This window comes from Mirounga angustirostris, unplaced genomic scaffold (assembly GCF_029215605.1).
Source record: "Mirounga angustirostris isolate CCGP_5_RB_7025 unplaced genomic scaffold, mMirAng1.0.hap1 SCAF_1, whole genome shotgun sequence".
NCBI classification, from domain to species: domain Eukaryota; kingdom Metazoa; phylum Chordata; class Mammalia; order Carnivora; family Phocidae; genus Mirounga; species Mirounga angustirostris.
The window spans coordinates 101,671,934-101,695,535 of record NW_026991709.1 but is presented as its reverse complement, the minus strand read 5'-3'; the positions used below and the strand labels follow the sequence as shown (position 1 = coordinate 101,695,535).

General features: G+C 43.7%; 1 protein-coding gene across 5 annotated transcripts in view; it reads left to right on the top strand.

Annotated features, from left to right (window-relative positions):
• The window catches only part of PPM1L (protein phosphatase, Mg2+/Mn2+ dependent 1L), a 448,415-nt gene extending 425,164 nt beyond the window's left edge, over positions 1 to 23,251 (top strand). For all 5 annotated transcript variants that reach the window (XM_064585768.1, XM_045903451.3, XM_054504338.1 and 2 more), the window contains 2 exons: positions 14,324 to 14,485; positions 17,626 to 23,251. In XM_064585768.1, the coding sequence (XP_064441838.1) occupies positions 14,324 to 14,485; positions 17,626 to 17,972 (509 nt within the window). In that variant the 3' untranslated portion in view covers positions 17,973 to 23,251. The remainder of the gene's footprint in view (positions 1 to 14,323; positions 14,486 to 17,625) is intronic.
• The last annotated feature ends 351 nt before the right edge of the window (positions 23,252 to 23,602 follow it).

Here is a 23,602-nt window from a genome sequence, read left to right as displayed (position 1 = left end):
AGTAAAAAGCCTGAATTTGGTAAAAGTGAAATAATTTCTATAAATAAATTAAATTAAATGTGGAAAATTAAGAAAATTTTTCAAAAAGAAATTTTAAACCGACTTTAATAACCAGTATTTTCTTTTTGTTTCCATCAAATCTTCTTCTGTGTATATTTACATACCTATTTATTGAAGTAAATGAAAATTGGAATATTTTATATAGTTTCTTTCAAGTAAAACTACTAATGTAATATATTTTTAAAGAAATTTTATGTACAATTTTACTTCATTTTTCACTTATGAGTACTTTCTCATGACAATATATGTTCTTCAGAAACACTAGATTTAATGTTTATACTATGCTTATTATTTGGATATTTCATAATGAATATATGTCTACTCATTTTCATTATTTCTATTGTCTTGCTGTTTTAAATAATTCTGTGAGGTCAGTCCTTGTACATGAAGCTCTGTTCACATTTCTGATTATTTTCTTAGGATAAAATTCAAGAATTGGCATTATTGAGTCAAAGAGTATAAACAGATGTTTATTCTGTTCTTTGTTTCAAAAGTGAAGTATGAAGAAATCCCCTTTAGAAAGCTGTTCCTTTCATGCGTTTTTATTGTACAGATTCTTTTTTTTTTTTTACCTCTTTCTTTGTGCCAGAATTTTTTATACCTCTTTCTTTTGGCTATGTGAATTCATTACCCTGCTATACCTTCAAGAGAGGGCAATGGTCAGGGTGCGTGGGTGGCTCAGTCAGTTAAGTGGCTGCCTTTGGCTCAGGTCATGATCCCAGGGTCCTGGAACCGAGCCCCATGTCGAACTCCCTGCCCAGCTAGGAGTCTGTTCCTCCCTCTCCCTCTGCCTGCCCCGCCCCCATTCATGCTCTTTCTCGTGCTCTCTCTCTCAAATAAATAAATAAAATCTTTTAAAAAGAGAGAGCTATGGTCTCATTTCCTCCCCATCGTCCTCCCTGGATTTCTCCCCACCACCTACCATCTCCCCAAACTGAGCCAAGCTCCTTCCCTGCCTTCACTCCCATCCACACACCCAGGCTCTCATAGCACTGTCAAAGCATTTGCCAGGCTGGGTTCTAAGGTCTGTTTCCATCTGGTCATTAGGCAGTAAATGCCTTGGGATTAAGGACTGTATCTTGTTTATTGTTCCAGCATCAAGCCTAGTAATTTGCATGCAGTAGGCACTGAATGAGGGAACAAAGAACATAAAGCTATTTAGCATGCACGCACATACACAATCTTGTATTTATTATTAGGTACAGGAGATTGATGTATGAGAAAGAGGAGAAAGAGGGTCATTTTCACAAAATAACATGGCTGCGTTTTCTCAGGTTTTTTTTTTAAAAGATTTATTTATTTATTTGAGAAAGAGAGAGAGAACGGGGGGATGGGCAGAGGGAGAGGGAATGAGAATCCCAAGCAGATTCCATGCTGAGCTCGAAGCCCAACGTTGGGCTGGATCTCACAACCCAGAGATCATGACCTGAACGAAAACCAAGAAGCAGGGTCGCCCAACGGACTGCACCACCCAGGCACTTGGTATTGTCCCAGTTGTTGAGGCATAGATGGGATATCACTGTTTGGTATGTGCCCAGATGGGCCAGAAGGATTTTACCAGATCTTCGGGACCGCAGCTTGCCTGGAGACACAGCTTTAGAGTCAGTCTCATAGTCCATTGAACCCAAAGCAAGCTGGAAAGTTAATAAATATTGGATGAAATCGGCCCCAAATCTGATTTGGTTTTATTTATTTGTTCTAAATGAACATAATTATACAGCCTTTATTTTGTCCCTTTAAATGGGGATATCAGTGACTGTGTTGTGTTTGGATGGAAGAGATTGTCTGGAAATAATTTATGTGTAACTGCAGAATCTGCCAATGGCATGCCTCTGAAGGGCAAACTCGGCCTTGGAGACTGTTTCTCCTTCCAGCTAGAATTCTTCAGTAATAGATGCGTGCTAATTGACTTGGTGGCCAGGGAAGTCACGTCTGGTTATCAAACATTGTTGGTACTGGCTATAGTATTTTTAAAGTTAAATTTCGTAACTGCTAGGCCAGGGTAAAATTTAAGATGTTTAATGGGCAATAGACATGAGATATCTATCCTCTATCTATCCATCCACACACACTACACAGCTACAAAATAAACGTATAAAGATGTATCTTCATTTATCTCTCTAGAACTGAATATAACTTGGATTTTGAATCCACATTGGATCTGATTCTAAAATCTTGCTCTGTTTACTTCCAGGTATATTCCATGATTTCCCGATTTTTCTCATGTTCTTCTATTAAGCTCATGTTTTCATTCCCCTCTTCCCCGGGGGTGATCTGAGTGTCTGAGTGTTGTTACTGTCCTGGTATATCTGCTGGGATGATCCGGGTCTCCAGAACCTGTGGTTGGAAGGCCCACTCATCCCAGCTCTGAAGCACCCGAGAGTTGTCCTTCCTCCCTCAGGGGAAGCCCGGCACTTCTCAGTGGTTCGTTTCTTCACACGAGGCTGCCTACATGAGCTCATTCAACCTTTGCGTCCCCATACTGGGACAAAGGTTTATGATTTCCTGGGCTGTGCCCTGGAAAGCAAGGTCTAGGTCTTCCGTGCTTCAAGCTCCGCGTGAGTCTTAGAGACCTACACATCAAAGACGCCCTCCTGTTTTCCTCTTTGTCTCCCCTCCATTCCCCAAACCCCCACCACTTGGCCAACCTTAGTGGTGGGGGGCCAGGAAGGGAGGACTCATGAACACGAAAACTCGCTGTTTGCTCCTTCTTCATATGCCTGTGGTTTAGTCCAGAACCTGGACTGATGGATGCTCAAGAAGATTTTCTCTTGAGAATACTGTTTCTTTGTGAGCTTCCATAGTCTCTTTAAAGCTCAAAAGCTAAACATGACTACTTCTTTCTCTTTGCACTTTGGCCACAGCAATCCTAGTCTTCCCTAGGATGACGAATGCCACAGACTGAATGAAGTAGGGTTGTGTACACACAAGGGGACAGGAACTTCAGGGGATATCTCCAAATGGCCTTCTTCCAACACATGAATACGTAAATAGATTTATAGCTATATGGTACTTTAAATAATGATAACTGAACAAACTCAAAGGCCAGGTTTGTTTTTAATTGAAACCAAAGGGAAGAGGGTTGATTCTACACTAAGAGAAAAAAAAAGTAAAAAAAAGTGTAATTAGTGGTTAAAGCACCAGAGGACTCAGGCTGCCCCCCCTCGTTTCCAGCCTTCCTCTCCCCTCTTCTCTCTCTGCCTTTCTCATCTCTGCCTTTTATTAAAAAGCAAATGGCCCTTTTATAAAGCTCAGTTTCTGAAGTTCCTATTATACCCACTCCCACAGCATACATAAAGAAGCAGAGACAGTACTTGTAATTTGCTGGGAACCCTAAAGAGAAGTGAGATATCTCACTGAAGAATTCTCAAATAACGTGAAGACATGAAAAAATGTAGACAGCGCTTCTCGGGGCTTGTGTAGGAAGAAGCAAAGAACCAGGAAATTAGTTTTATTTATCATTAATAGATACTGGACTTAGGATCCAGTATGTGATAATATAATTATAAATTAAGTTCAGTAGCATGCTATATCATCTGAACTAATATCAGCAGTAGTTATGAGAAGTATATCAGTAGGCATCATAAAAGCTTGTCTGCTTCCTTGTACCTCAAAATAGTCATGCCCAGCGAGTATAGATAAAAGCTCCTGTAGCAAGAGGACCTGCTAGCGTTTTGTAAGTCTCCCCAACACATGCGATCGGTTTAATAGGAACCAACTCACTTTAACATGTTCATACTTAACTGAAAAGGAAGGATTAGAAGGCTGTCCGTAAGCCACACTCAAGGGTGAAATAAAGATTATTATTACAGCATTTGAAAGTAAAGTTGAAGAACATTTCAATTTCAAAACAGCAAGCAAGAGCAACAGACAACACATCTATATTTTAACTCTGGCAAAGTGTGAAAATTAAGTGAATCTGATGGGTCAGATTCTAAAAGCTTGAATTATGACCTCCCCCCACCCCATTAAATAGATTATTTTTCATATTTAGGATGTCATACCTCATTTGTGGAAAAAAACCTTTCTGGCACTGATGCACTGTTTCTTATTTCTTCTAGTCATTTTATTAATTACTATATGTTTGCCAAGGAAGAGCCCAAGTATACCTAAATCTAGAATTAAACTACATAGCACTAGGGTTTAAAATAATAGAATTTGTCATCCAGTTGACCAGCTCACATTCAGTGTGTGCCAAGCTCAATGGGTGAAATTTTTGCTCAGGCAAAAATCTGAGGAAATGAAAATTCACAATTTGTAATAGACCTTTTTCTCATAAAATGTTATTCCTGCCACTGTGCCCTCTGGAATGTGATGGGGGTGGGGGGTGTTGAGGCAGCTTTGGGTTGCAAAGGAGGACCCAAAAAGGTGCGATTTGGGGGAGCTTTCTATCTGTGCCCAGCCCAGGGACTCATATAAGCCTCCCTACATATATGGGTGTGTCCCATCTCTGCTTCCTCCCTTTGGAAACCCACAAGGAGAGTTTACCATACTAGTACTTCAGATCTTGAGTAAAGAAGTCCTTAATGTGTCCTCAGTAAGACTCACATGCAGCCTTAGAGATGTTGCTAACAATATTTCATTCTTCAGGTTGGCTCTGGGGCTCCTGCCAGTGTCTGTGTGAAGTAGAAACCCTCTAATGTGCTCTTCTGCTGGAATTCCTCATTGAGTGGCCTTCTTCTATGGTGGCTTTCTTCCTGGGGTGGGTGGGGGCAGGGTACGGCCTTAGAAGCAGGGTTCCCCATATGTACCTAAATATGTATTTTAGTGATTTTATGGAGATGGTAGTAAAATGTCTTAGGGAAGAAATACCTTTTTCTGCTTTGCACAAAAACACTGAATATGGGCTAGCAACAGCCTGCCTCCAGGTTGAAAGCAACGAACGCTCCGGCAACACACTGGTTGAGTTTTGCCACTCTCTAGCTGTGTGACCTTGAGCTAATCCCTTAATCTCAGTTTTGTCATCTGCAAAATGGAGACTATAGTACCTCATAGGCTGTTAAGATTAAAGAAATTACCTATGCCAAGGACTGGGCATAGGGCCTGACTCACAGTAAATGGTCAGTATGTGGTAGTTCTCATCACTTGGCTGGTACAAGCCTCTCTACACACATAGATCTCTTTCCGGACGCCTCCCGCTCTAGGCTCTCATAGCATAAAATAACTTTCAGCCTCATTACTACTATAAAACTCATTACAGTGGAACTATCGGTTTTTAGTATGAATCGTTAATTAGTATTAATTCAATAACCTTGTGCACGGAGTTAGCCGAACGAGCGGTGATTCTCCCGGCCCAGCTACGTGCATTAATGTAACGTTGAAGAGGGCCTGCGTCGGAAGGAACAAGGACTCAGGCAGTAGACGAGAGAAAAGGAATAAAGAAGGAAAGATTAGAGCTCCCTCTTTAGTTCTCCAGACAACAGATCAGCCCTGACAGGTCTGTCTCTGCTGTGGTGTTAATTATTACAAGAAAGACTGGTGAACAAGCTCGGAGCAGGTCAGCTTTGGCGGACTTAAAGATTATGCAGACAGGGCATGGGGGCCAGGGAGTCTTATCTACAAACTACCTGGCACTGTGTCTGTGTTTCAGGGCTCAGCACAGCGGTGGCTGTGGGAGGTGGAGGCTGGAAGTCCCTGCTGACAGTGATCTTATCATTCCCCATGATTCTTTCATTAGTGACTGCCTTCGCGGGCTCTTTTTCCAATATGTTGCTCACCAATATAATTTCTGTCTGTCACTGTGCCCGGATGTCATCTAGGCCCTGGAATTGTGTTATTGAGCTAACATTCGTTGTCAGAACTTTACAAGATAAACCTAATTCTCCTCATCCTATAAATGTGTTGGTTTTCCTATGCTGCATATATTGAATGGCCTTCAGGCTGTTGACACCTTCACCGAAATTCTCTGTCATGCATCTGTGTGTGTGTGTGTGTCCCCGTCTCCCCCTCCCCTTCCCTACCACTGGCGACCTCTTCTCCACCCCACCCCCAATCTCTTGCTCCCTTTCCTAAAGAAAAAAATGGCACTTTTCCTTATACTTTTACAGAACACTTGATGTCACAGAGGGGCGTCACTATGTGGCATTATGTGGGAGCGTGTCCTGGAGCATTATGAAACAAGGCTCCCAAGCCATGTTCATTCTGCCTGGTTTTCCCCATTCTGCCCAGCCTCCCACTCCCACTCCAAGAAAAAATAAAACTACAGTGTCTCTCGCATAAGAAAATGTTGTGGTAAGGTGTATTTCAGAAAATAAGGATTCTCGTGACTCCAGTTTTTATCTTTTTTAAAAAAGATGTATGTATTTATTTTAGAGAGAGAGAGAGCATGTGAGGGGGGCACAGAGGGAGAGAGAGTCTTTTTTTAAAAGATTTCATTTATTTATTAGAGAGACAAGAGAGAGATAATAGGGGCAGTGAGCATGAGCAGGCACGAGCCAGGAGGAGAGAGAAGCAGGCTCCCCGCCAAGCAGGGAGCCTGACGTGGGGCTCGATCCCAGGACCCCGGGATCATGACCTGAGCCGAAGGCAGACGCCTAACCGACTGAGCCACCCGGGCGCCCCAGGGAGAAAGAGTCAAGCAGACTCCACACTGAGCAGAGCCCGACATGGGGCTCCGTCTCACAACCTTGAGATCGCGACCTGAGTTGAAACCAAGAGTCAGATGCTTAACTGACTGCACCACCCAGGTGCCCCTCGTGACTCCAGTTTTTGAATCACAGCTGTGGGCACATGGAAAGTGGGGGTGGGGAGCACGAGGGGTTGAGGGTGCTTTGACTGGCACCAGGGCCGGGAGTTCTGCTCTGAGGAGAAGTTGAAGGTAGCTCTGCTAGAGGTAAGGTGAGGCTATTTGGCAGGGGCTGGGGGAGCTGCGGGCCTAAAGGCAGCTGAGGCTTGCTTGTCTGTCACTGAGTCACTGATGGTAGAATTTGAATCTGAACTCGAACTGTCTGTGGGCCCTGCTGCTGTCACCATGGTTGCTGCTGTTCTCCTGGGCTTTGTTTCCAGCTGTACCGAGATTGTCAGCTCTGCTTTTCCTGTTTCATGTCTTGTATACTTTGCTTCATGCAGTGGATCTGCTCCTGAAGTGCTGTGAATACATTTTGGTTTTAAATGACATATCGTGTTCATCTTAATGCAGAAAAATATAAAGAAAACAAAGTGGTCTAAAATCTCATCACCTATATAGCCCTGCTCATGTATTTTTTTAATAAGGGTATGAATATTTACATGGTTAGAATATACATATTGACGAAGCCCAAAGCATGAGTCATGCCCGTGCTACCACGGGTACATGTTGTAAAGGCGCCTCATGTCACCTCTGCGCTTAGCATCGCCCTTAGCATTCAGAGCCTGTGGAGTGTACAAAGCACTATTATGGAATGAGTGCTGTAAGAAGCACTTTCTTTTTTTTTTTTTTTAAAGATTTTATTTATTTATTTGAGAGAGAATGAGAGAGAGAGAGCACATGAGAGGGGGGAGGGTCAATGGGAGAAGCAGACTCCCTGCCGAGCAGGGAGCCCGATGCGGGACTCGATCCCGGGACTCCAGGATCACGACCTGAGCCGAAGGCAGTCGCTTAACCAACTGAGCCACCCAGGCGCCCAGAAGCACTTTCTTTTAAAGGACTTTCTGATTAAAAAAATATATATATACAACAATGAATAAGGAAGGCATCACCCTGGCCCAAAAAGAGGCTGTTAGTCTAATGAGTCAAAGAATCATTGGACTACAGTTGCCTTTTGTTTGGCTTGCACTGTTTTTTTTAAATAAAAGCTGCCAACACTTAAAAATCAGGAGAGTTCACATAACAATGGCTTCCCTTCAAAAATCTGAAGAAAGGGGCGCCTGGCTGGCCTGGTCAGAGGAGCGTGTGACTCTTGATCTCAGGGTTGAGTTCGAGCCCCACGTTGGGTGTAGAGATTATTTAAATAAGTAAATAAACTTAAAAAAAAATCTGAAGAACTATTCACAAGGGGCCTGCATTCCCACATGGCAGTGACCTTCATCGCTGAGGAACTGCTGTCCCCTTCGCATGTGTTCACCGCAAGCCCCACGCACACTCCCGTGTTGTGGACCTGACGCCGAAACCCGAGGCCCATTGTGCCTTGTCCTCCTGCCTGCCTGCTCTTAGAGTAGAAAACACTTCAGAGGGGCGCCTGGGTGGCTCAGTCGTTGAGCGTCTGCCTTTGGCTCAGGTCATGATCCCAGGGTCCTGGGATCGAGCCCCGCATCGGGCTCCCTGCTCGGCGGGAGGCCTGCTTCTCCCTCTCCCACTCCCCCTGCTTGTGTTCCCTCTCTCGCTGTGTCTCTCTCTGTCAAATAAACAAAATCTTAAAAAAAAAAAAAAAAAAAAAACACTTCAGAACCCGTGCTTCTGTCAAAAGTAGGGGGATAAAGCTACTCCAGAAGGGCCACAAGCTTTTTCTTACTGGCCTACTTCCCTGGAGACATTGGAGTTTGCAGTTCCAATTCAAGAGCAGCAGGATATTAAAGTTGAAAAGGACCTAGAGATCAACTCATCCCAGCCACTTGTTTCTGATTTCAGAGAGGTTTGACTGCCTTCCGATTGCTCGTTATTGAGAATGTTCCCTGTACCAGCTTTGTTTAAGTGAATACAGTCACATTTCTATTAGGTGGACTTCGTATCACATAATCAAATTTTTTCCTGACTCTCAAATTTTTCTGTGACTTGCACCAAGGTACACTGTAAAAGGGGGCTAGTTGATGGGGACCATTCAAAACAGAAAGGTAGAAACAGGTCACAGAAATCTTGACTTCCGGGAGTAGGAGAACAGCTTAGAATAGGAAGAAGCGCTGATTGTTAAAGTGGAATCAGACGGTCCAAGTGTGTGACCTGGCCAGGTTGTTATCCTACCCGAGACCTAGTTTCCCCATCTGGAAAATGGGGACAACTATGCTTTATCTTGAAGGGTAATGCAGATTAAGTTACACAATGTGTTTAGCATTATAATGAAAAATTTCAGTCATAGGGTCTATCGTTGTTATTACTAGAGTAATCACTCTGGACTCCCAGGTTTTTTAGTCACGTAGTCACTCAGTACATGTGCCTTGAGCGGTGTCACCACGGATAAGACACTGGAAGTCTCGGCGCCCCATTTTCCTGTCTGCTCAAAGGGGGGCAATAATACCTGCCCCTCACCCACACTGACGAGTCAGGAAATCAACTACAAGTGTGTTTGTGAGCCACTTAGTGGCGTTTATAGTGCTGAGCAAATTGTTATTACCACTTTGCTATTAATTAAACTAAGTTTTAAAAATACTGATAACTAAAAAAAAAAAAAAAATACTGATAACTAGGGTTTCCAAAGATGCGCCAACTAACCCAAGTTACTTAACCTCCATTAGGATTTACATTTTTCTCAGGGCACCCCGGTGGCTCATTTGGCTAAGCATCCAGCTCTTGATCTCAGCTCAGGTCTTAATCTCAGGGTCGTGAGATCCATGCTGGATGTGGAGTCCACTTAAAAGAAAAAAAAAAAAGATTTGCATTTTTCTCAAGCTCAACTCACCAAGTGAATGAAGTGCCTAATATCATCCAACCAGAATATTTAGATAAGTCTAGAAGAGATTTTCTTGTGTGCCTTTACTTTGTCTGTCTCCCAGAGATTACATCAGAGGGGAGAATGCTGGTTTAGAGGAATAGACTAATGACTAATTTGCATTTGTGGGTTTTCCCTAAAGAAAACAAGAATTAACAGGACAACGTGAAACTGTGCGAGATTCGCTCAAGTACAAACTGAGGTCAGAAGCAGACACAGAATGTGCCTGTAATGACAGCCATGGGGCACTTTCATCACTTCACAAGGTGCCACGGCCTTGGAGGGTGTGGTGAGGAAAGAAGCCCTGCCCATGTTTCATTTGCGTTGGACCAGAAGCCTCAGCTGGCTGGAGGGAAGAACTCGGGACAGGCCTGGGCAGGAGGCTCTCTCTAGTTAGGGGCAGTGTGCCTGTGAGCGGGTTATACCTGTACAGGACGGTCCTCATGTTTTGATCAACGTGTAAAATGTATTTTGCTACAGTTGAGCGTCTCCCTGCTGTGGCAATATCTGGAAGATGGTGTGCATCGCATTATTGACCTAAGTGGACATGTTCGGAGCAAGTCAGAAGGAGCTTAGCATTATGTCAGATCGGGATCAAAGAGACAGTGTGTGATTATTTATTCATTCATCCGTTACTTTGTTTATTCAGCAGATATTGAGCACCTGCCATGTTCTAGGCATCAGCACTGTAGTAGGGAAAACAAGCAATGCCTTTACCCTTGTGAAGTTTATATTGTACAGGGGAAGATTGGCATTAATTAAATTGTTTAAATAAATATAAAGATATTTACACAGTTGTGCATTGTGAGGGCAGTGAGGGGAGTAAAGAGAAGATCTACCCCATCAGAGAAGACCCGTCTGATGATGTCACACTTGTACTAAGACATCCCATATGCATTAATCAGCCGGTGTCAAAGACAGGGAAATATACTAGGCAGAGGGAACAGAAGACAACGAAAGGATTGGCATGTTTGGGCAGCAGAAGGGAGGGAAAGCAAGGGAAAGAGTAGTATGATATGACATTGGACAGTTTGGGTGGGGGCCAGACCATGCAGGACCTGGCCACCATCATTTTCACCTGACGCTGAAATAGTACCACTTAGAAAGGACAGTGGCTTGTACTAGAGTCAACGCAATGAGAACAAGAAAGCTGGAGGGGTTTAAGATGTACCTTAAAGGTAAGAGTGGCAGAACTTAATGCAGGACTGAATGTTAGGAATGAGGAAAAGAAAAGAAGAAAAACAAGGATGACTCCTAGCTTGAGTAACTGGATTGGGTGCCATTTTCTGCGGCTTGAAAGTTAAATAACTTGCTAGACCTCACTCGATTAGGACATTGAAGTCTAGTCTGTGTGAATTTGCTTTTTTTCATTTTTTTAATCTGTGAAGTGAGGTTAATAGGTTAAATTTCCAAGATATCTTCCAGATTTGCAATTACATTCTCTTCTAGACTAAATTGTTGATATAGAAACATCCTGAGGTATTAAGTAATATTGTCAGACCCTGGCATGTGACAAATAGTACAATTATGGAATAAATTTTTTATATCAAAACTTGTGGCCAAAATTTGGGGGGGTGTTTTTTTCTCATGCAAGCAAAAGAAAAGGTGATTTTGTCCATTTTCTCTTGGACATGATGTTTTTCTGGAGTCTTTCAGCAACAAGGTAGTTTGTTCTGTAAAGTAAGATTACATTATAGACTCTCTCTTGCAACCCCAAACTACAACTGCAAGGCACAAACGATAAATTGCCTACAGTGAAGCAGTTTTTGAAGATTATGCTTGGGCCGCCACCCAGGATATAGGCAGGTTTCTATAGAGAGGGAAAGGTGACATTTCAGTGATCCTAAAAACTGCCTGCAGCTCTAATCCACCATCTGGGGCTCACCCGTTTTGGCCAGGTCTAAGATTCTATTGTTAACAAAGGCAGTCCCAGCTGTCTCAAAGCAATAAATTTCTGAAATACATGTCATGAGATAGATCGTTTTTACCCACGAAACAATGGAATTGTGTCCTTGACAAAGGAATTGGCAGACCAGGAATCTTAGGTATATGCAACCACATGTGAGTAAAGCAAAGCAGACACTCTAAATCCACCCAAAGACCCCCTTATTGGACTATAAGCCCCTGAACCAGTTAGGATGCTACAAGGAGCAGAAAAATCCAGCTTAAAAAGCCATGAGCAGTAAAGATATTTACTGTCTCACAGAACAAGCCCCTTTCAGGCTGGTTCAGCCATTCCGTGATATCTTAGGGACTCAGGCTCTTTACCTCTCTGCTCTACCTGTAGCAGAGTGCCTTGACCCGGAGGCATATTGCCTCATATTTCAAGATGGCTGCCACAGTTCTGGGAAACAGGTGAGCCAACACTGGACCAAAGAAGTGGGTCATTTTCTTCATTGTGTCTCCTTTAGTGAGAGAGAAAGCCTTTCCCAGAAGCCCCAAGCAGACATCCCCCTTAAGTCCTTGTCTATGAAACACCCAGGTCTCCCCCCACCCACCGTCTAGAAGGTAGGACATTACCTGAGACTTGTTCCCCTCTCCTTTATTTCCTTCACTCTCTGTGACCTCTCCATTTAGGCTTTAAATAATCGGTCTCCTACCCTCTATCTCTATGTTTACTACATTAATTCAGATCCTCATTATCTCTATCTTTCTCCCTGGTTCCACTTTATCTTCCATATTGCCACTGGAACGATCTTTTAGAACACATATCTCACCATGACACTATCCTGCTTAAAACCCTTCCGTGATTCTTAATCACATACGCGATTACATTGCAATTTTTTTTCTAGCTGTAGGAATGACTTCTCCCCTCTTTTATTAAAAAAAAAAGACTTACGTGGCAGCTCAGTACAGCTAACAGATGGGTGTAGACCTGCTGTGCTGAAATGGGGTGGGGAAAGGGCCCAGAGCCAGGTGGATCCCTCTGGTCTTCTCAAAGGGACGCCGCAGAGCCCTTCCCTGGATCCCCGGCAGTACAGGAAAATCGAAACACCTCCACGCCAGTTGACACGGACCTTAGGAGTGTCAACCAGGCTAGCAGCACAGGCTTGGATGGTAGTGGAGCCCAGGGTCAGGAACGTGGTCTCTCAGAGTGTGCAGAGTGAGAAGGAAAGAGGTGAAGAGGGCTAAAGAGACAACTCGAAGAGGTCTATGAACGCACTGCCCCCAAGCCATGCAATATCCAATAAAGTTTCTATTTCACCTTCAGACTTTACGAATGTGCCTTATAGTCTCTGATTGTGTTAGACAAGTTAACCTAATCAGATGCTTGAGGACAAAGTGAGAATGTTTGAAAACTAAAAGGCAACTAAGCAAAAACTGAGAATAACAATCTCTAATGGTATGAATGGTTTTTGTGTTTACGTTTTCATTTTTACAGTGTTTTTTAAAGGTAAAAGATTTGCAATTTGCTTGGAATCCCTAAGATTAGACTTTTTTTTTCTTTCACAAAGCTTTTCATATCAGAAATCCTGAGTTGACCAATATTTCATGTATTTCCATTGCCGACCAAGGCAGTTTTGAGTTAAATGGCTTAAGAATGGAATTTCAAACTGAACTATAATACCTGAATATGCTAAATATTCTAATTATTCTCCCTGCTCCTGATATTGACCTGTATTTATTCTTTGTGTCCACTTAAGAATTCAGTCTTGTTTATTGTTCTGTGAAGGCTAAAGAGCTGTTTAGGTGCAGTTTACATTCTGTTATAGAATAGGACCTTCTAAATGAGGAGGGAAATATTAATGAAGACACTGATGGATAATTTTCACAAGCAAAGGCGTTAACAGTTTCAAGCAACAGCTTAATGGGTCGTACATTTCAGCAGGCATTTGCATATTCAGTGACACTGTCAGGAGGGAGGCAGGACAGAGGAAACAGTCGGACAGAGGACACCAGGCAGGAAATAAGGCCAGGCTCCAGGGGGACCACACTGTCCATCTCTATTTGCTTTTATCCATTCTCATTTCAAGAGGGGTTTGAGAAGAGCTTGTCCTTTTGTGTCTTTTATAGGTTCCAGGCAAGCAGGTCGTCCGTCTGGCTCCCCTTCTGGCTCTGACCACCCCAACCCCCACCTCCCATCTACCTAGATCTCATTTCTGTCTTCACTGTAGGTTTTTCTGCTTCTGCTTTATAGTCTGCCCCCATCACACCCTGGAGCTGACCTGTTTCTGGCTGCCCGTCTTTGCATCAGACTTTGTATAGGCATCTCCTTCATGGCGCCATAGGATCAGGCTGTTGGTATCTGTCATTTACTGCCTCTTCCAGACCCTCCAGCCGAGGAGCTCACAAGACCCCCCTCCTCCCCACTTTCAACTGGGGCTCCACAGAAATGAGGCATCAATGAGAAGCAAAAATAATATATCAACTGCCAGAAGCTTCAGACTGATTTTGATTCTCTCCTAATCCTTTTAAATGTGATATGTGTTTAAATTAAGAGGAGCAGAAACAAAAATGATTTGGGAAAATGATAATGTTATCCTAGCCTATTTCAGTAACATTCTAACATGGTTAAGAAAACTGCCTGTCAGATTTGATCAGTGTTGTTGAAGTGAACAGCCATCATTCTCAGGAGTGTCTGGAGTTAAATTCTCACCCAGCAGGAGCAGTTTTAATGACCGAAGAATCCAGTAACAACAAGAAATAGCTGAATCTCAACGCACCGCTGACCTCTTACAATGCCTCTCTCCTCCGTTTCCCAGGTACAACGTGTCTGATTGCTCTACTATCAGATAAGGACCTCACGGTGGCCAATGTGGGTGACTCGAGAGGGGTCCTGTGCGACAAGGACGGGAACGCCATTCCTCTGTCTCATGATCACAAGCCTTACCAACTGAAGGAGAGAAAGAGGATAAAGAGAGCTGGTGAGCTTGTGAACACCTCCAAGTACTGTCTGCCATCCTGTCCGGTGAACAGGGTGGCTTGCTTGGACTGCCTGTGGGGGATAAGATATTCAGTTACCCTGTGACTAGTAGATCAGCAGAGAGGCTGCTGCTGAGGTAGCTGAGACTTGACTTTGTGACATTTCTTGGCAAATAAATGGCCACCGAACTTGCCCTCCTCGTGGCCAAAGATTCCAAAAGAGCCCCCCAAAAAGCCCTTTCCTAGTTTAAAGGCTAAGGAGATCTTTGGGCTCCTGCTTGCCTTACCCTGCTTCCCTCCAGCCACACCAAACTAACCGTTCCCCAAGTGAGCCATGTTTCTGCTAGCTCTGTACCTTGGCAAGTGCCAGCCCCACCAGCCAGTGGATAACAATTACTTGTCCTTTAAGACCCAGTTTAAGGGTATCCTTTTGGTAAGCCTTCCCTGTCACTGCACCAAAGGCTCCCCCAGTCTAGGTTAGGTGCCCCTTCATTTTCCCAATATCCTATTTGGGTAACCTATTGGGTTACCTTTCACAATATGGACATACCTGGCTCTCTTATCTGTTCTGCCTTCCTGATTGTGAGCTCTTTGAGGGCAGGAATTCGGTCTTGTTCCTCTCTATACTCCCAGCATCTAGCTCAGTGCCTGGCACAATTAAATATTCTGGGGTTGGGGGGCGGGCTCTTTTCATTTTTTTTTTCCAACATCTAGAGACTGGGGATACAAACTTACATTCTGGAATTGGGATGGGATGGGGAATGTTAACAATAAATAAGTAAAAATAAGTAAATTATCTAGTATATTATAAAGTGATAACTATTATGAAGAGACATAAAGCAGGCAAGGGAATGGGGAGTATCGGGGGTCGTCACTACAGGCCTCACTAAGGTGATATTAGGACAAAGACTTGAAGGAAGATTATCAGTTGATGATTACATTTTCATGATTCACTTTGGGGGATTCTTTTCTACCCATGGAAAGGAGGACTCCCTCCCTCTCCAGACTGACAACTGCAGCATGTTGGCTCTGCACAATATGCCAGGCGGCAGGCCCAGCTGTCCAAGGGGAGCTCACGTACCCTGGGTTCTAACCAGAATGGGCCCCTGCTGCCTGGGGTAAATGCAGTTGACTTTCTCTCTCTACAGGTCAGCCTCTGCCCAGAACCTAATCAACATTTGAGTTTTCACAGTAGGAAACTGTACTTTTGAGTCAAAAACTGTTGAAATGTATTACAACCTCCTGCTTCAGTAACTGCTTGAGATGCAGAATAATTTTTAATGAGAGCTTTAGTCAGGCTTTTTGTTGTGGGATGGAACAAACTATATTTTAGGAGTATCTATCAAGCTCTGATGAGCTGCAAGCAGTCTGAGCAAATACTCTGGCTTCCTTACTTACAAAGACACCATTTCCCCATGAGTCTGCTGTGACCCTGGACTTAAGATTCAGTTAGCCTACTCCACGCAAGGATGTGTGTACGATACCTGGAAATGTCATCTTAGCATCCTGCGTGCCCTTCTGCAATGGCATTCCCATTGTATCCTCTCTCCTCGTCCCTGCCATACCCCCCACCTGCACCCGCACCCTCCAGGGATGCTTTATAGAGGCCAGTTTGGACACTGTCTCCAAGGAGGTTAATCTAACCTGTGTCAAGGGGTATTTTATAGCAAGGCTTAAGGGACAGTGATTGATTTTATTACCTTTACGTGTATTTTCTCTGACCTCAGCCTTCCTTTCAGGACACCTTTCCCTGTCCTACTTAGCATAACAATACACTACAACCAGTCTGGGCCAAATACGAGTTGGTCCTTCTGTCTTCACTCCTTTTATTGTTTCCAAGAACAGCAACATCAGCTGCCATTTATTGTTTGCTCACTCTGTGCTGGGAGCCAAGCCTAGTTCTTTACATATGATTTCTCTTTACTAACCTTATGAGCTTGATAATGTTATCCTCATTTTACAACCGAGGAAGTAGACCCTCAAAGAGGCATGTGTGCCCAAGGACACACAGCTAGTGAATAGTGGGACGAGAATCGAAACCCAGGACACTGACTCTGGAGCCCATGCTCTTGCCTACTAGACCACACTTCCTGGAATGTTCTCATACGTAGAGGTCCTACCCATCATTCAAAGCCTCGCTTTATTGCTCACTCTCCCTGATCATCACAACCAGGTATCATTGCTCCTCCTTCATCTGACTATAGCATTTAGCAGGTACTAGTTTCTTCTCGAAAGAATACTGCTTTGTGCTCATAGTTGTTAATACATGTAGCTTTTCCTTTCTGCTAGACTATCTGCTTCTTTAGAGAAAGGTCTGGATCTTGTATAAGTTTATAGCCTGCAAAATGCCTTGCATGGAGTATACATTTAATAGATATCTGACAAATAATATGTGAATGAACAAAGTCCTCGCTCCCTTAAAGAAAAAATAATAATAGACAATATTGAGTGCATGGAGTGCATGTGATACACAGGCACTATGCTAAGTGATTTATATGGAGTAACTCCTTTATTTCTCACAACTCAGTGGAATAGGTACTATTATTGTCCCCATTTTGTAGCCAGGGCAACCTAGAATCAGAAAGCTAGAGCTTCTCAACTGAAGTGACAGAGCCAAGAATCAAATCTACGCAGTCCGACCCAAGAGCCTGAACCTTTCTCTACTGTGCTAAAATACACCCTTCTTTAATCCCGATCCTATTTGGGGAGCTGTTTTGAGATCTAGATGCACCCAGGGGCAGCCTAAAGCTAAATGAAGTAGCCCAGTGGTGTCTCTGGTTCCCATCCTCATGCCTTTCAGCGCTCTTTGGCCATTGTCCTCGAATCCCTACCCTAGGGCTCCCTACTATCAATCAAGGAGCCGTCAAGGTGTTGTTAAGTTAAAACCAATGCCCTCATCTACATGCATCTGCCTACCCTCACTATTTTTACTGATATATTCCTCAGAGCCTTTAAGATGAGGATCTCCTGGTAGAGTGTGAAACCTCAAGCCATGCGGCGGGAAGGCTATTCCTTCCTGGCAGTGCCCAGGGGAGGTGAGGGGGCACATGCAGGAGATGAGCCTTGTGTACGTGCACCCAGATTCTCCCGTGTGTGTGAGATACCAACTGCTCAAGCTAATGGGCTCATTCTGTCTTTGCAGGTGGTTTTATCAGTTTCAATGGCTCCTGGAGGGTCCAGGGAATCCTGGCCATGTCTCGGTCCCTGGGGGATTATCCGCTGAAAAATCTCAATGTGGTCATCCCAGACCCAGATATCCTGACCTTTGACCTGGACAAGCTCCAGCCCGAGTTCATGATCTTGGCATCAGATGGCCTCTGGGATGCTTTCAGCAACGAAGAAGCCGTTCGATTCATCAAGGAGCGCTTGGATGAACCTCACTTTGGGGCTAAGAGCATAGTTTTACAGTCATTTTACAGAGGCTGCCCTGACAATATAACGGTCATGGTGGTGAAGTTCAGGAATAGCAGCAAAACGGAAGAGCAGTGAACCCTTCTGGGTCTCGGCTGCCCTCGCCTAAAGGACTCTCAACACACTGGTCTCTTCTAATGTAGTGAAAGCGTGGGAGTTACAGTTAGGATCAGCCACCTAGACGTGGGATTCCCCTCCCTGGTGGGCATAGGTCTATATGCAGTAATGAATAGAGGGTGCTCTTGGCCCACATAGCTGAGAGGCTGGAAAATGGTTTCTTCATGTGTTCCCAATTCTTTCCTCCGATGTTCAAAATATATAAATATATAGCTGTAGATTCACAAGTATGACGTGAACGGCACATGTGCCATATATTCTCCCCTTTGGGATTCTTTTCAAGACCTCTTCCAGGATTCTCCAGGCATCAGACTCTGTCCTGTCCTTGGAGTGGTGCACAGAGCAGGCCTCCGGAGCTGCAGGGGACGGGCTGCCGCGGCCCCTGTGAGTCTGGGCGGACGGGCCGATGCCCGCTGCTGAGAGGCAGAGCTATCCTGAGGGGGCTTTGTCCTCCTGAGCCCAGCTTTTCTGCTCAGCAGCAGCCCAGACACAGATGTGAAATGGTTTATTATTCCGTGGCCGCTTTTGGAGACGGGGGGAAGGGGGGAGGATGAGACCGCCCACACAGCACACATAACCTTTTCCCCTGGCTTCCTTTCTTACTTAAATAGACTCTGTGCCACCTGACCCGTCTCCGTGCATTTATCCTAATCGTGCATGACCTTAACCTTTTGCTTCTACCTTACCTTATGTAATAGGCAGCTGTGAAACCACCACCAGACACCACGATTTTTTGTCTTACCAAGAAACCTATTAGGGGAAATGGATAAAGCAAATCACAATACCATAATTTCTTCACTCTTTAAGGGTAGATGGAGGGAAATAGCGGCCAAATAAGTCACAGTGTCCCCTGGGAAATCTGCTGTTTGCGTTAGGAGAGAAAGCTGGGGAGGTCACCACTCTGAACTGAGCTCCAGCGGCCGTTTTTGTGTGGGTTTTTTTCTTCTCTCTCTCCTGTCCCAGTAGCCTTCAAGTGTCTTTCAAGCGGTGTTCTGATCGGCACAGCCTTGAACTGCGTGTGTGTTCCTTGAAGCCGAGGACACAGTGCCCAGCGGAGCTGGGCATTTGGTGATAAAATGCTGGCGCGTGCTTCCCCTTGACAGTGGAGAGGCAGCTGCCTATAACATTCGGTTGCAGATCACTGTCCACACCAGGTAGCTTTCCCCAGGCAAGCACAGCCCGCCCCCCCGCCACCCTGCGTTCCGCGGCAACCATGCTCACTGGCTGGGAATTCAAGCTCAAACCTGTATTGTTAAGTGGCTCAGAGTTATTTCGGGGCCAGGCTTGCTGCTCTTCGTGCCCTGTCACCAGAGTCATGTTTCCAAACTCAGTGTTTTATAAATTAATTGACCGAGTGCTGGGTCAGCCCGTTTGCCTGGCTGAGGTGGCTCAAACAACCAGACAAGATTTTTGTTGTGTCCCCACCCTTCTGTGTCTGAAATGTTGAGGTGTCCACCTGGTTTTGTCCTTCTCAAGTGGACACTTGTCTTTAGAGCTTCTCAAAGGTCCAGTTCACTGGCCACCTCCAGCCCACAGTGCCCCTCCTTCCCCTGCCCTTCTTCAACTGTGGAGCTTTCCCGAAGCAGGTTCCAGGGGAGAACTTGGGAGGATGAAGCTTCCCTTGTGGCTGCCAAGGGCTGCAGCCTGACTCGATTCCTCCAAGCACTTACCGTCCTTTGACTGCAATGAGAATTAATAATGGTTTCCCAAGCGATTTGCTCACTTTTGTAAACTGTAACATTAGAATTTCCAGCATTAGAATTAGAACCCTGGTTATTTTTTTTTTTAGCTACAGGAAGTTCTAGTACAAAATACCTGTCACCATTTTAGATTGAAATATTTGCCTATTGAGAGACAATGAACAATTGGATGTGTGTATTTGGGGACGGGGTCAGGGGAGAGGAAGATGGGAGACAGGCTGGTTGTGCTCAGTGATGGGATGGGCAAGCCAGGTGGCCTTGCTTGGAGATCTAGGACATCCTGACTCTGGCGAGTTACCAAAGCCCACCATCTAACTGAAGGTCAAGAATAAGCAATTTCAGCATTTTATGCTACCCAGTCCAATTTCCTTTTTTATTTTTAACTTAACCCTAAAATTTATATTGACAAGGGAAAGAGATCTTTTAATTCCATGATCATTATTAGTAAGATGAAAATAGACATGTTTTGGTGAAGATGAAAAAGCAAAGCTACAGGAAGTTAGTGTTTGTTTACCCTGAGCAGGGTCTTCCTGGGTGGTGCCGAGGGCAGGTGTGTTGGCCTTCCCCTCCAGCTGAGGTTACCGGGTGTCTTCTAGTTTGTAGAATTAATTCATTTCTGAATTTAACCATGTAGTGTGTGTATTTCCTATTCCCTTTCTTTCTGCCTCTTTTCCTCCCACTTTGGCTTGTAGATTTTTTAAAGACAGATGTTTTAGGCAAAATAGTAGCAGTTTGATTAAGAGTTATGTCTAAAATCAGGGAACTTTGCTTCCTTCCCCCATCCTGGAGCTCTCCCTCTGCCCCTCGTCCAGCTGTTAGGGGTCTGCAGACATCACTCCAGGGGTGCCCTGTGGCTCATTTTCTAGGGACAACAAGGGAAAAGTTGAATCTAGCCTTTAGGGAAATTTTTTTGAGAAGTTTGCATGTGAAGCTTCCCTAAACAGCACTGCCAAAGCTTTGGAATTATCACATGAGGCTGCCCAGACTCCCCAGCCCGAGTTCGCATTGCCAATAGCCCCATAGTGCCAAATTTGGGGATGGTTTTTCATTTCTTTTACAAATGAAGTTGGGAATGAATGACCACATGCTTACGAGCCCCCAGCAAGATGCCAAGCGCAGACCCTCATGAATGCACCGCTCTGCTGTTGTCCCCCCCAGCAATTTGTACTCTTAACATGGGTTGGGATTGGGGGGAGGGGATAGGATAAGATAGGGAAAATTTTTTTGAAAATTCACTGTATTTGCAATTCTCGAATTAAAGGAATAAATAATACTTACATTAAAAACTACAAAGCTAGTTCCCAAGACCTGCATTCATTTTATGTGACCAACTTGCCCAAGGCCCTGAGCTCTGAAGTCACTATTCTAATACAACATGACTGTGCGTATATGTACACATTACTGGTAACCAGCAGCTACGTTCTATTCCTTGCCTTAGATAGAAGGTATTGGCCTCTTGAATCTTGTCTATGTAATAAGAGTATTACAGAGAGTGTTTTCTAGAGTGAGGAGCATATGCAATCTGGGTAATTTAAAACAGGGCTTATTTCATGCAACTGTAATGATTTCAGCCCACATACATTCTGTGCAAACGGGATTGCGTGAGGATGATGGCATCGTTTCAATCCTATCTGAAGTCATTCTGGGAAACTGATGACATTATTGAATTGGATCACTTGGGTATCCGGCAATACATGAGGGATATGCAAAGGAGTGATCACCTTTTCCTTTGCCAAGTATATCTTGATTTTCCGGATTTTTTTCCCCCTGAATTATTGCCAGATCTAATGCTCTTACAACCATGTCAATGAAGAAGGTTTAGAAAGGGCAACATTTCACTGTACATTTGAAAGTATGTGAATACACACTCTGGATGAAGCTTTATTCTTCCATGATTTCAGAAATGATTTTTTTCTCCTTTGACCCATCATCATTAGACTGATCTTCCCTTAATATTCTCCTAAAATTGCCTTAGCCGGTCACACCAGCATTCCTGAACCAGCTCTGCAGAAATGACATGACTGTTAGATACACACTGGGGCCTATTTAATTAACTCTAGGTTAAATCATTGGTATCTAGACTTTGGAACTACTTAGTTGAACACTGCAGGAGTAATAGAATCCAGTGTTCCCCCAGAGTGTGTTCCATAGAACACAATTTCCAAAGATGATCTTCCAAATATAGGGTTCCATGGTCAAATGAGTTTGGGAAAGATACTATCTTAAAAAGTTAGTGCATATAAGCACATAGAAGGTTTTATTTAAATGTCCTATAGGTGGGCGGTGAGGAGAAGAGAAGAAACACACCACAAATGTAATTTCAGTTAGCTCAGTGTTTTCCAGATTAATTTGGCCAGAGAAACTTATTTTGAGTAACACCTAGTAACATTCCAAGGAGCTTGTGTTCCACAGGACCCACGTTGGGAATTTCTGGTATATGGATATAGTACTATTTTCTCATTCACTACAACTCTTAGTGGTAGCCGCACAATTTGCAATTTTGAAACACTAGTCCTTTTCACATATGAGGCTGATTTGTTAATGAAAGCGGGAAGAAACAGTATGACTTAGCAAGACCCATCAGCAGCTTCCCATTGATAACAGAAGCCCAGCAGTCCTACCTGAAGCTCTAAACTTCTCTCTTTTGTGTTAATAGGCAGGAGCATTGCCATATAGCTAGGGATTTCTCATATTCATTCCAAGAGCTTTCCGTTGTGTTTTTGAAGTCATCTTTGCTTTCCAGATTGAATCAAAATAAATATTTTTACATCTCATCACTATGTGAAAGTTTAGAAATATATATTTAAAACAGTAGAAAAGGAGGAAAAAGACATTTGGTTATAATTCATTTTAAAATTTTAACTAGATTTTTAAAATTATGTATCCATTGTATAATAATGGAAATGTGAACTATTAACACTTATTTACTCTTTGTCCTCTGTCATTCTTTCCAGATTCAATGAAATAATCTGAAATCAACCAAAGCTCATTTGTTCTAAAATCCCTATCCCATGTTGTCCCACTTTTCACATATTATGTATAGGATTAAGTTTGGTGAGTTATCTCTTGACTAAAATGTAGGGCTTGACTATAACTCTGTACTCGTCACTCTCGGCCTGGGCAGGCCTGGGACGCTCTAGGGAATCCTGAAATAACAGATGAAACAAATTTAGTCCAAAACACCGTGCACAGTGAAGTTAGGGTAAAGTCATTAATCAGAATTACCAGGAATACATCCACCCTGTGGACATTATCCAAAATAGTAAAAAACTGAAAGTAAAACTGCTTAAGCTAGGTGGCAGATTTCAGAGGGCAAGTGACAGTTGAATTAGATATGTGCTTCTAGACATGTTTGGTAATATGTAAATTTTTTTTGCTAATTCTTAATGTCGATGCTTTGTCCATTATTTTTTCTTTTTACCACTGTTAAACTGCAGACTGTTTAACTAAGGGTGGATTGTGATCATTTTGATGTGTTTAGTAATAACCACACCATCATTTGTACAATCACTTTAATAAATCCAAGTTAAGGACTTTGAAGAGAGCATGAAGTAGCTATTCATTTTAACGAATCACAAAGGCATTTTCATAGTTCAAAACTCTGCCAACAAGCAAGCAGCAAAGATGCAGTTTATATTTAGAGATGTGGTTCCATTTATTCTAGAAGTCCTATAATCTGGCATTATTTAACCACAAAATCCCCTCTGACATTTGCCAAATCCAAATTAATCTCAAAATCTCCGAGGACCTGAGTCCTTGGCTTTGAGCACAAGCAGACTGCTATGGAGGTTCTGGGGGCAGATTGTGATGGGGGAGGACTGGGGGCTGGACAGTGTGCCTGGGTTGCTCGCTGTCTCTGTGGGAGAGGGACCGTGTATCTGCCACACTCTC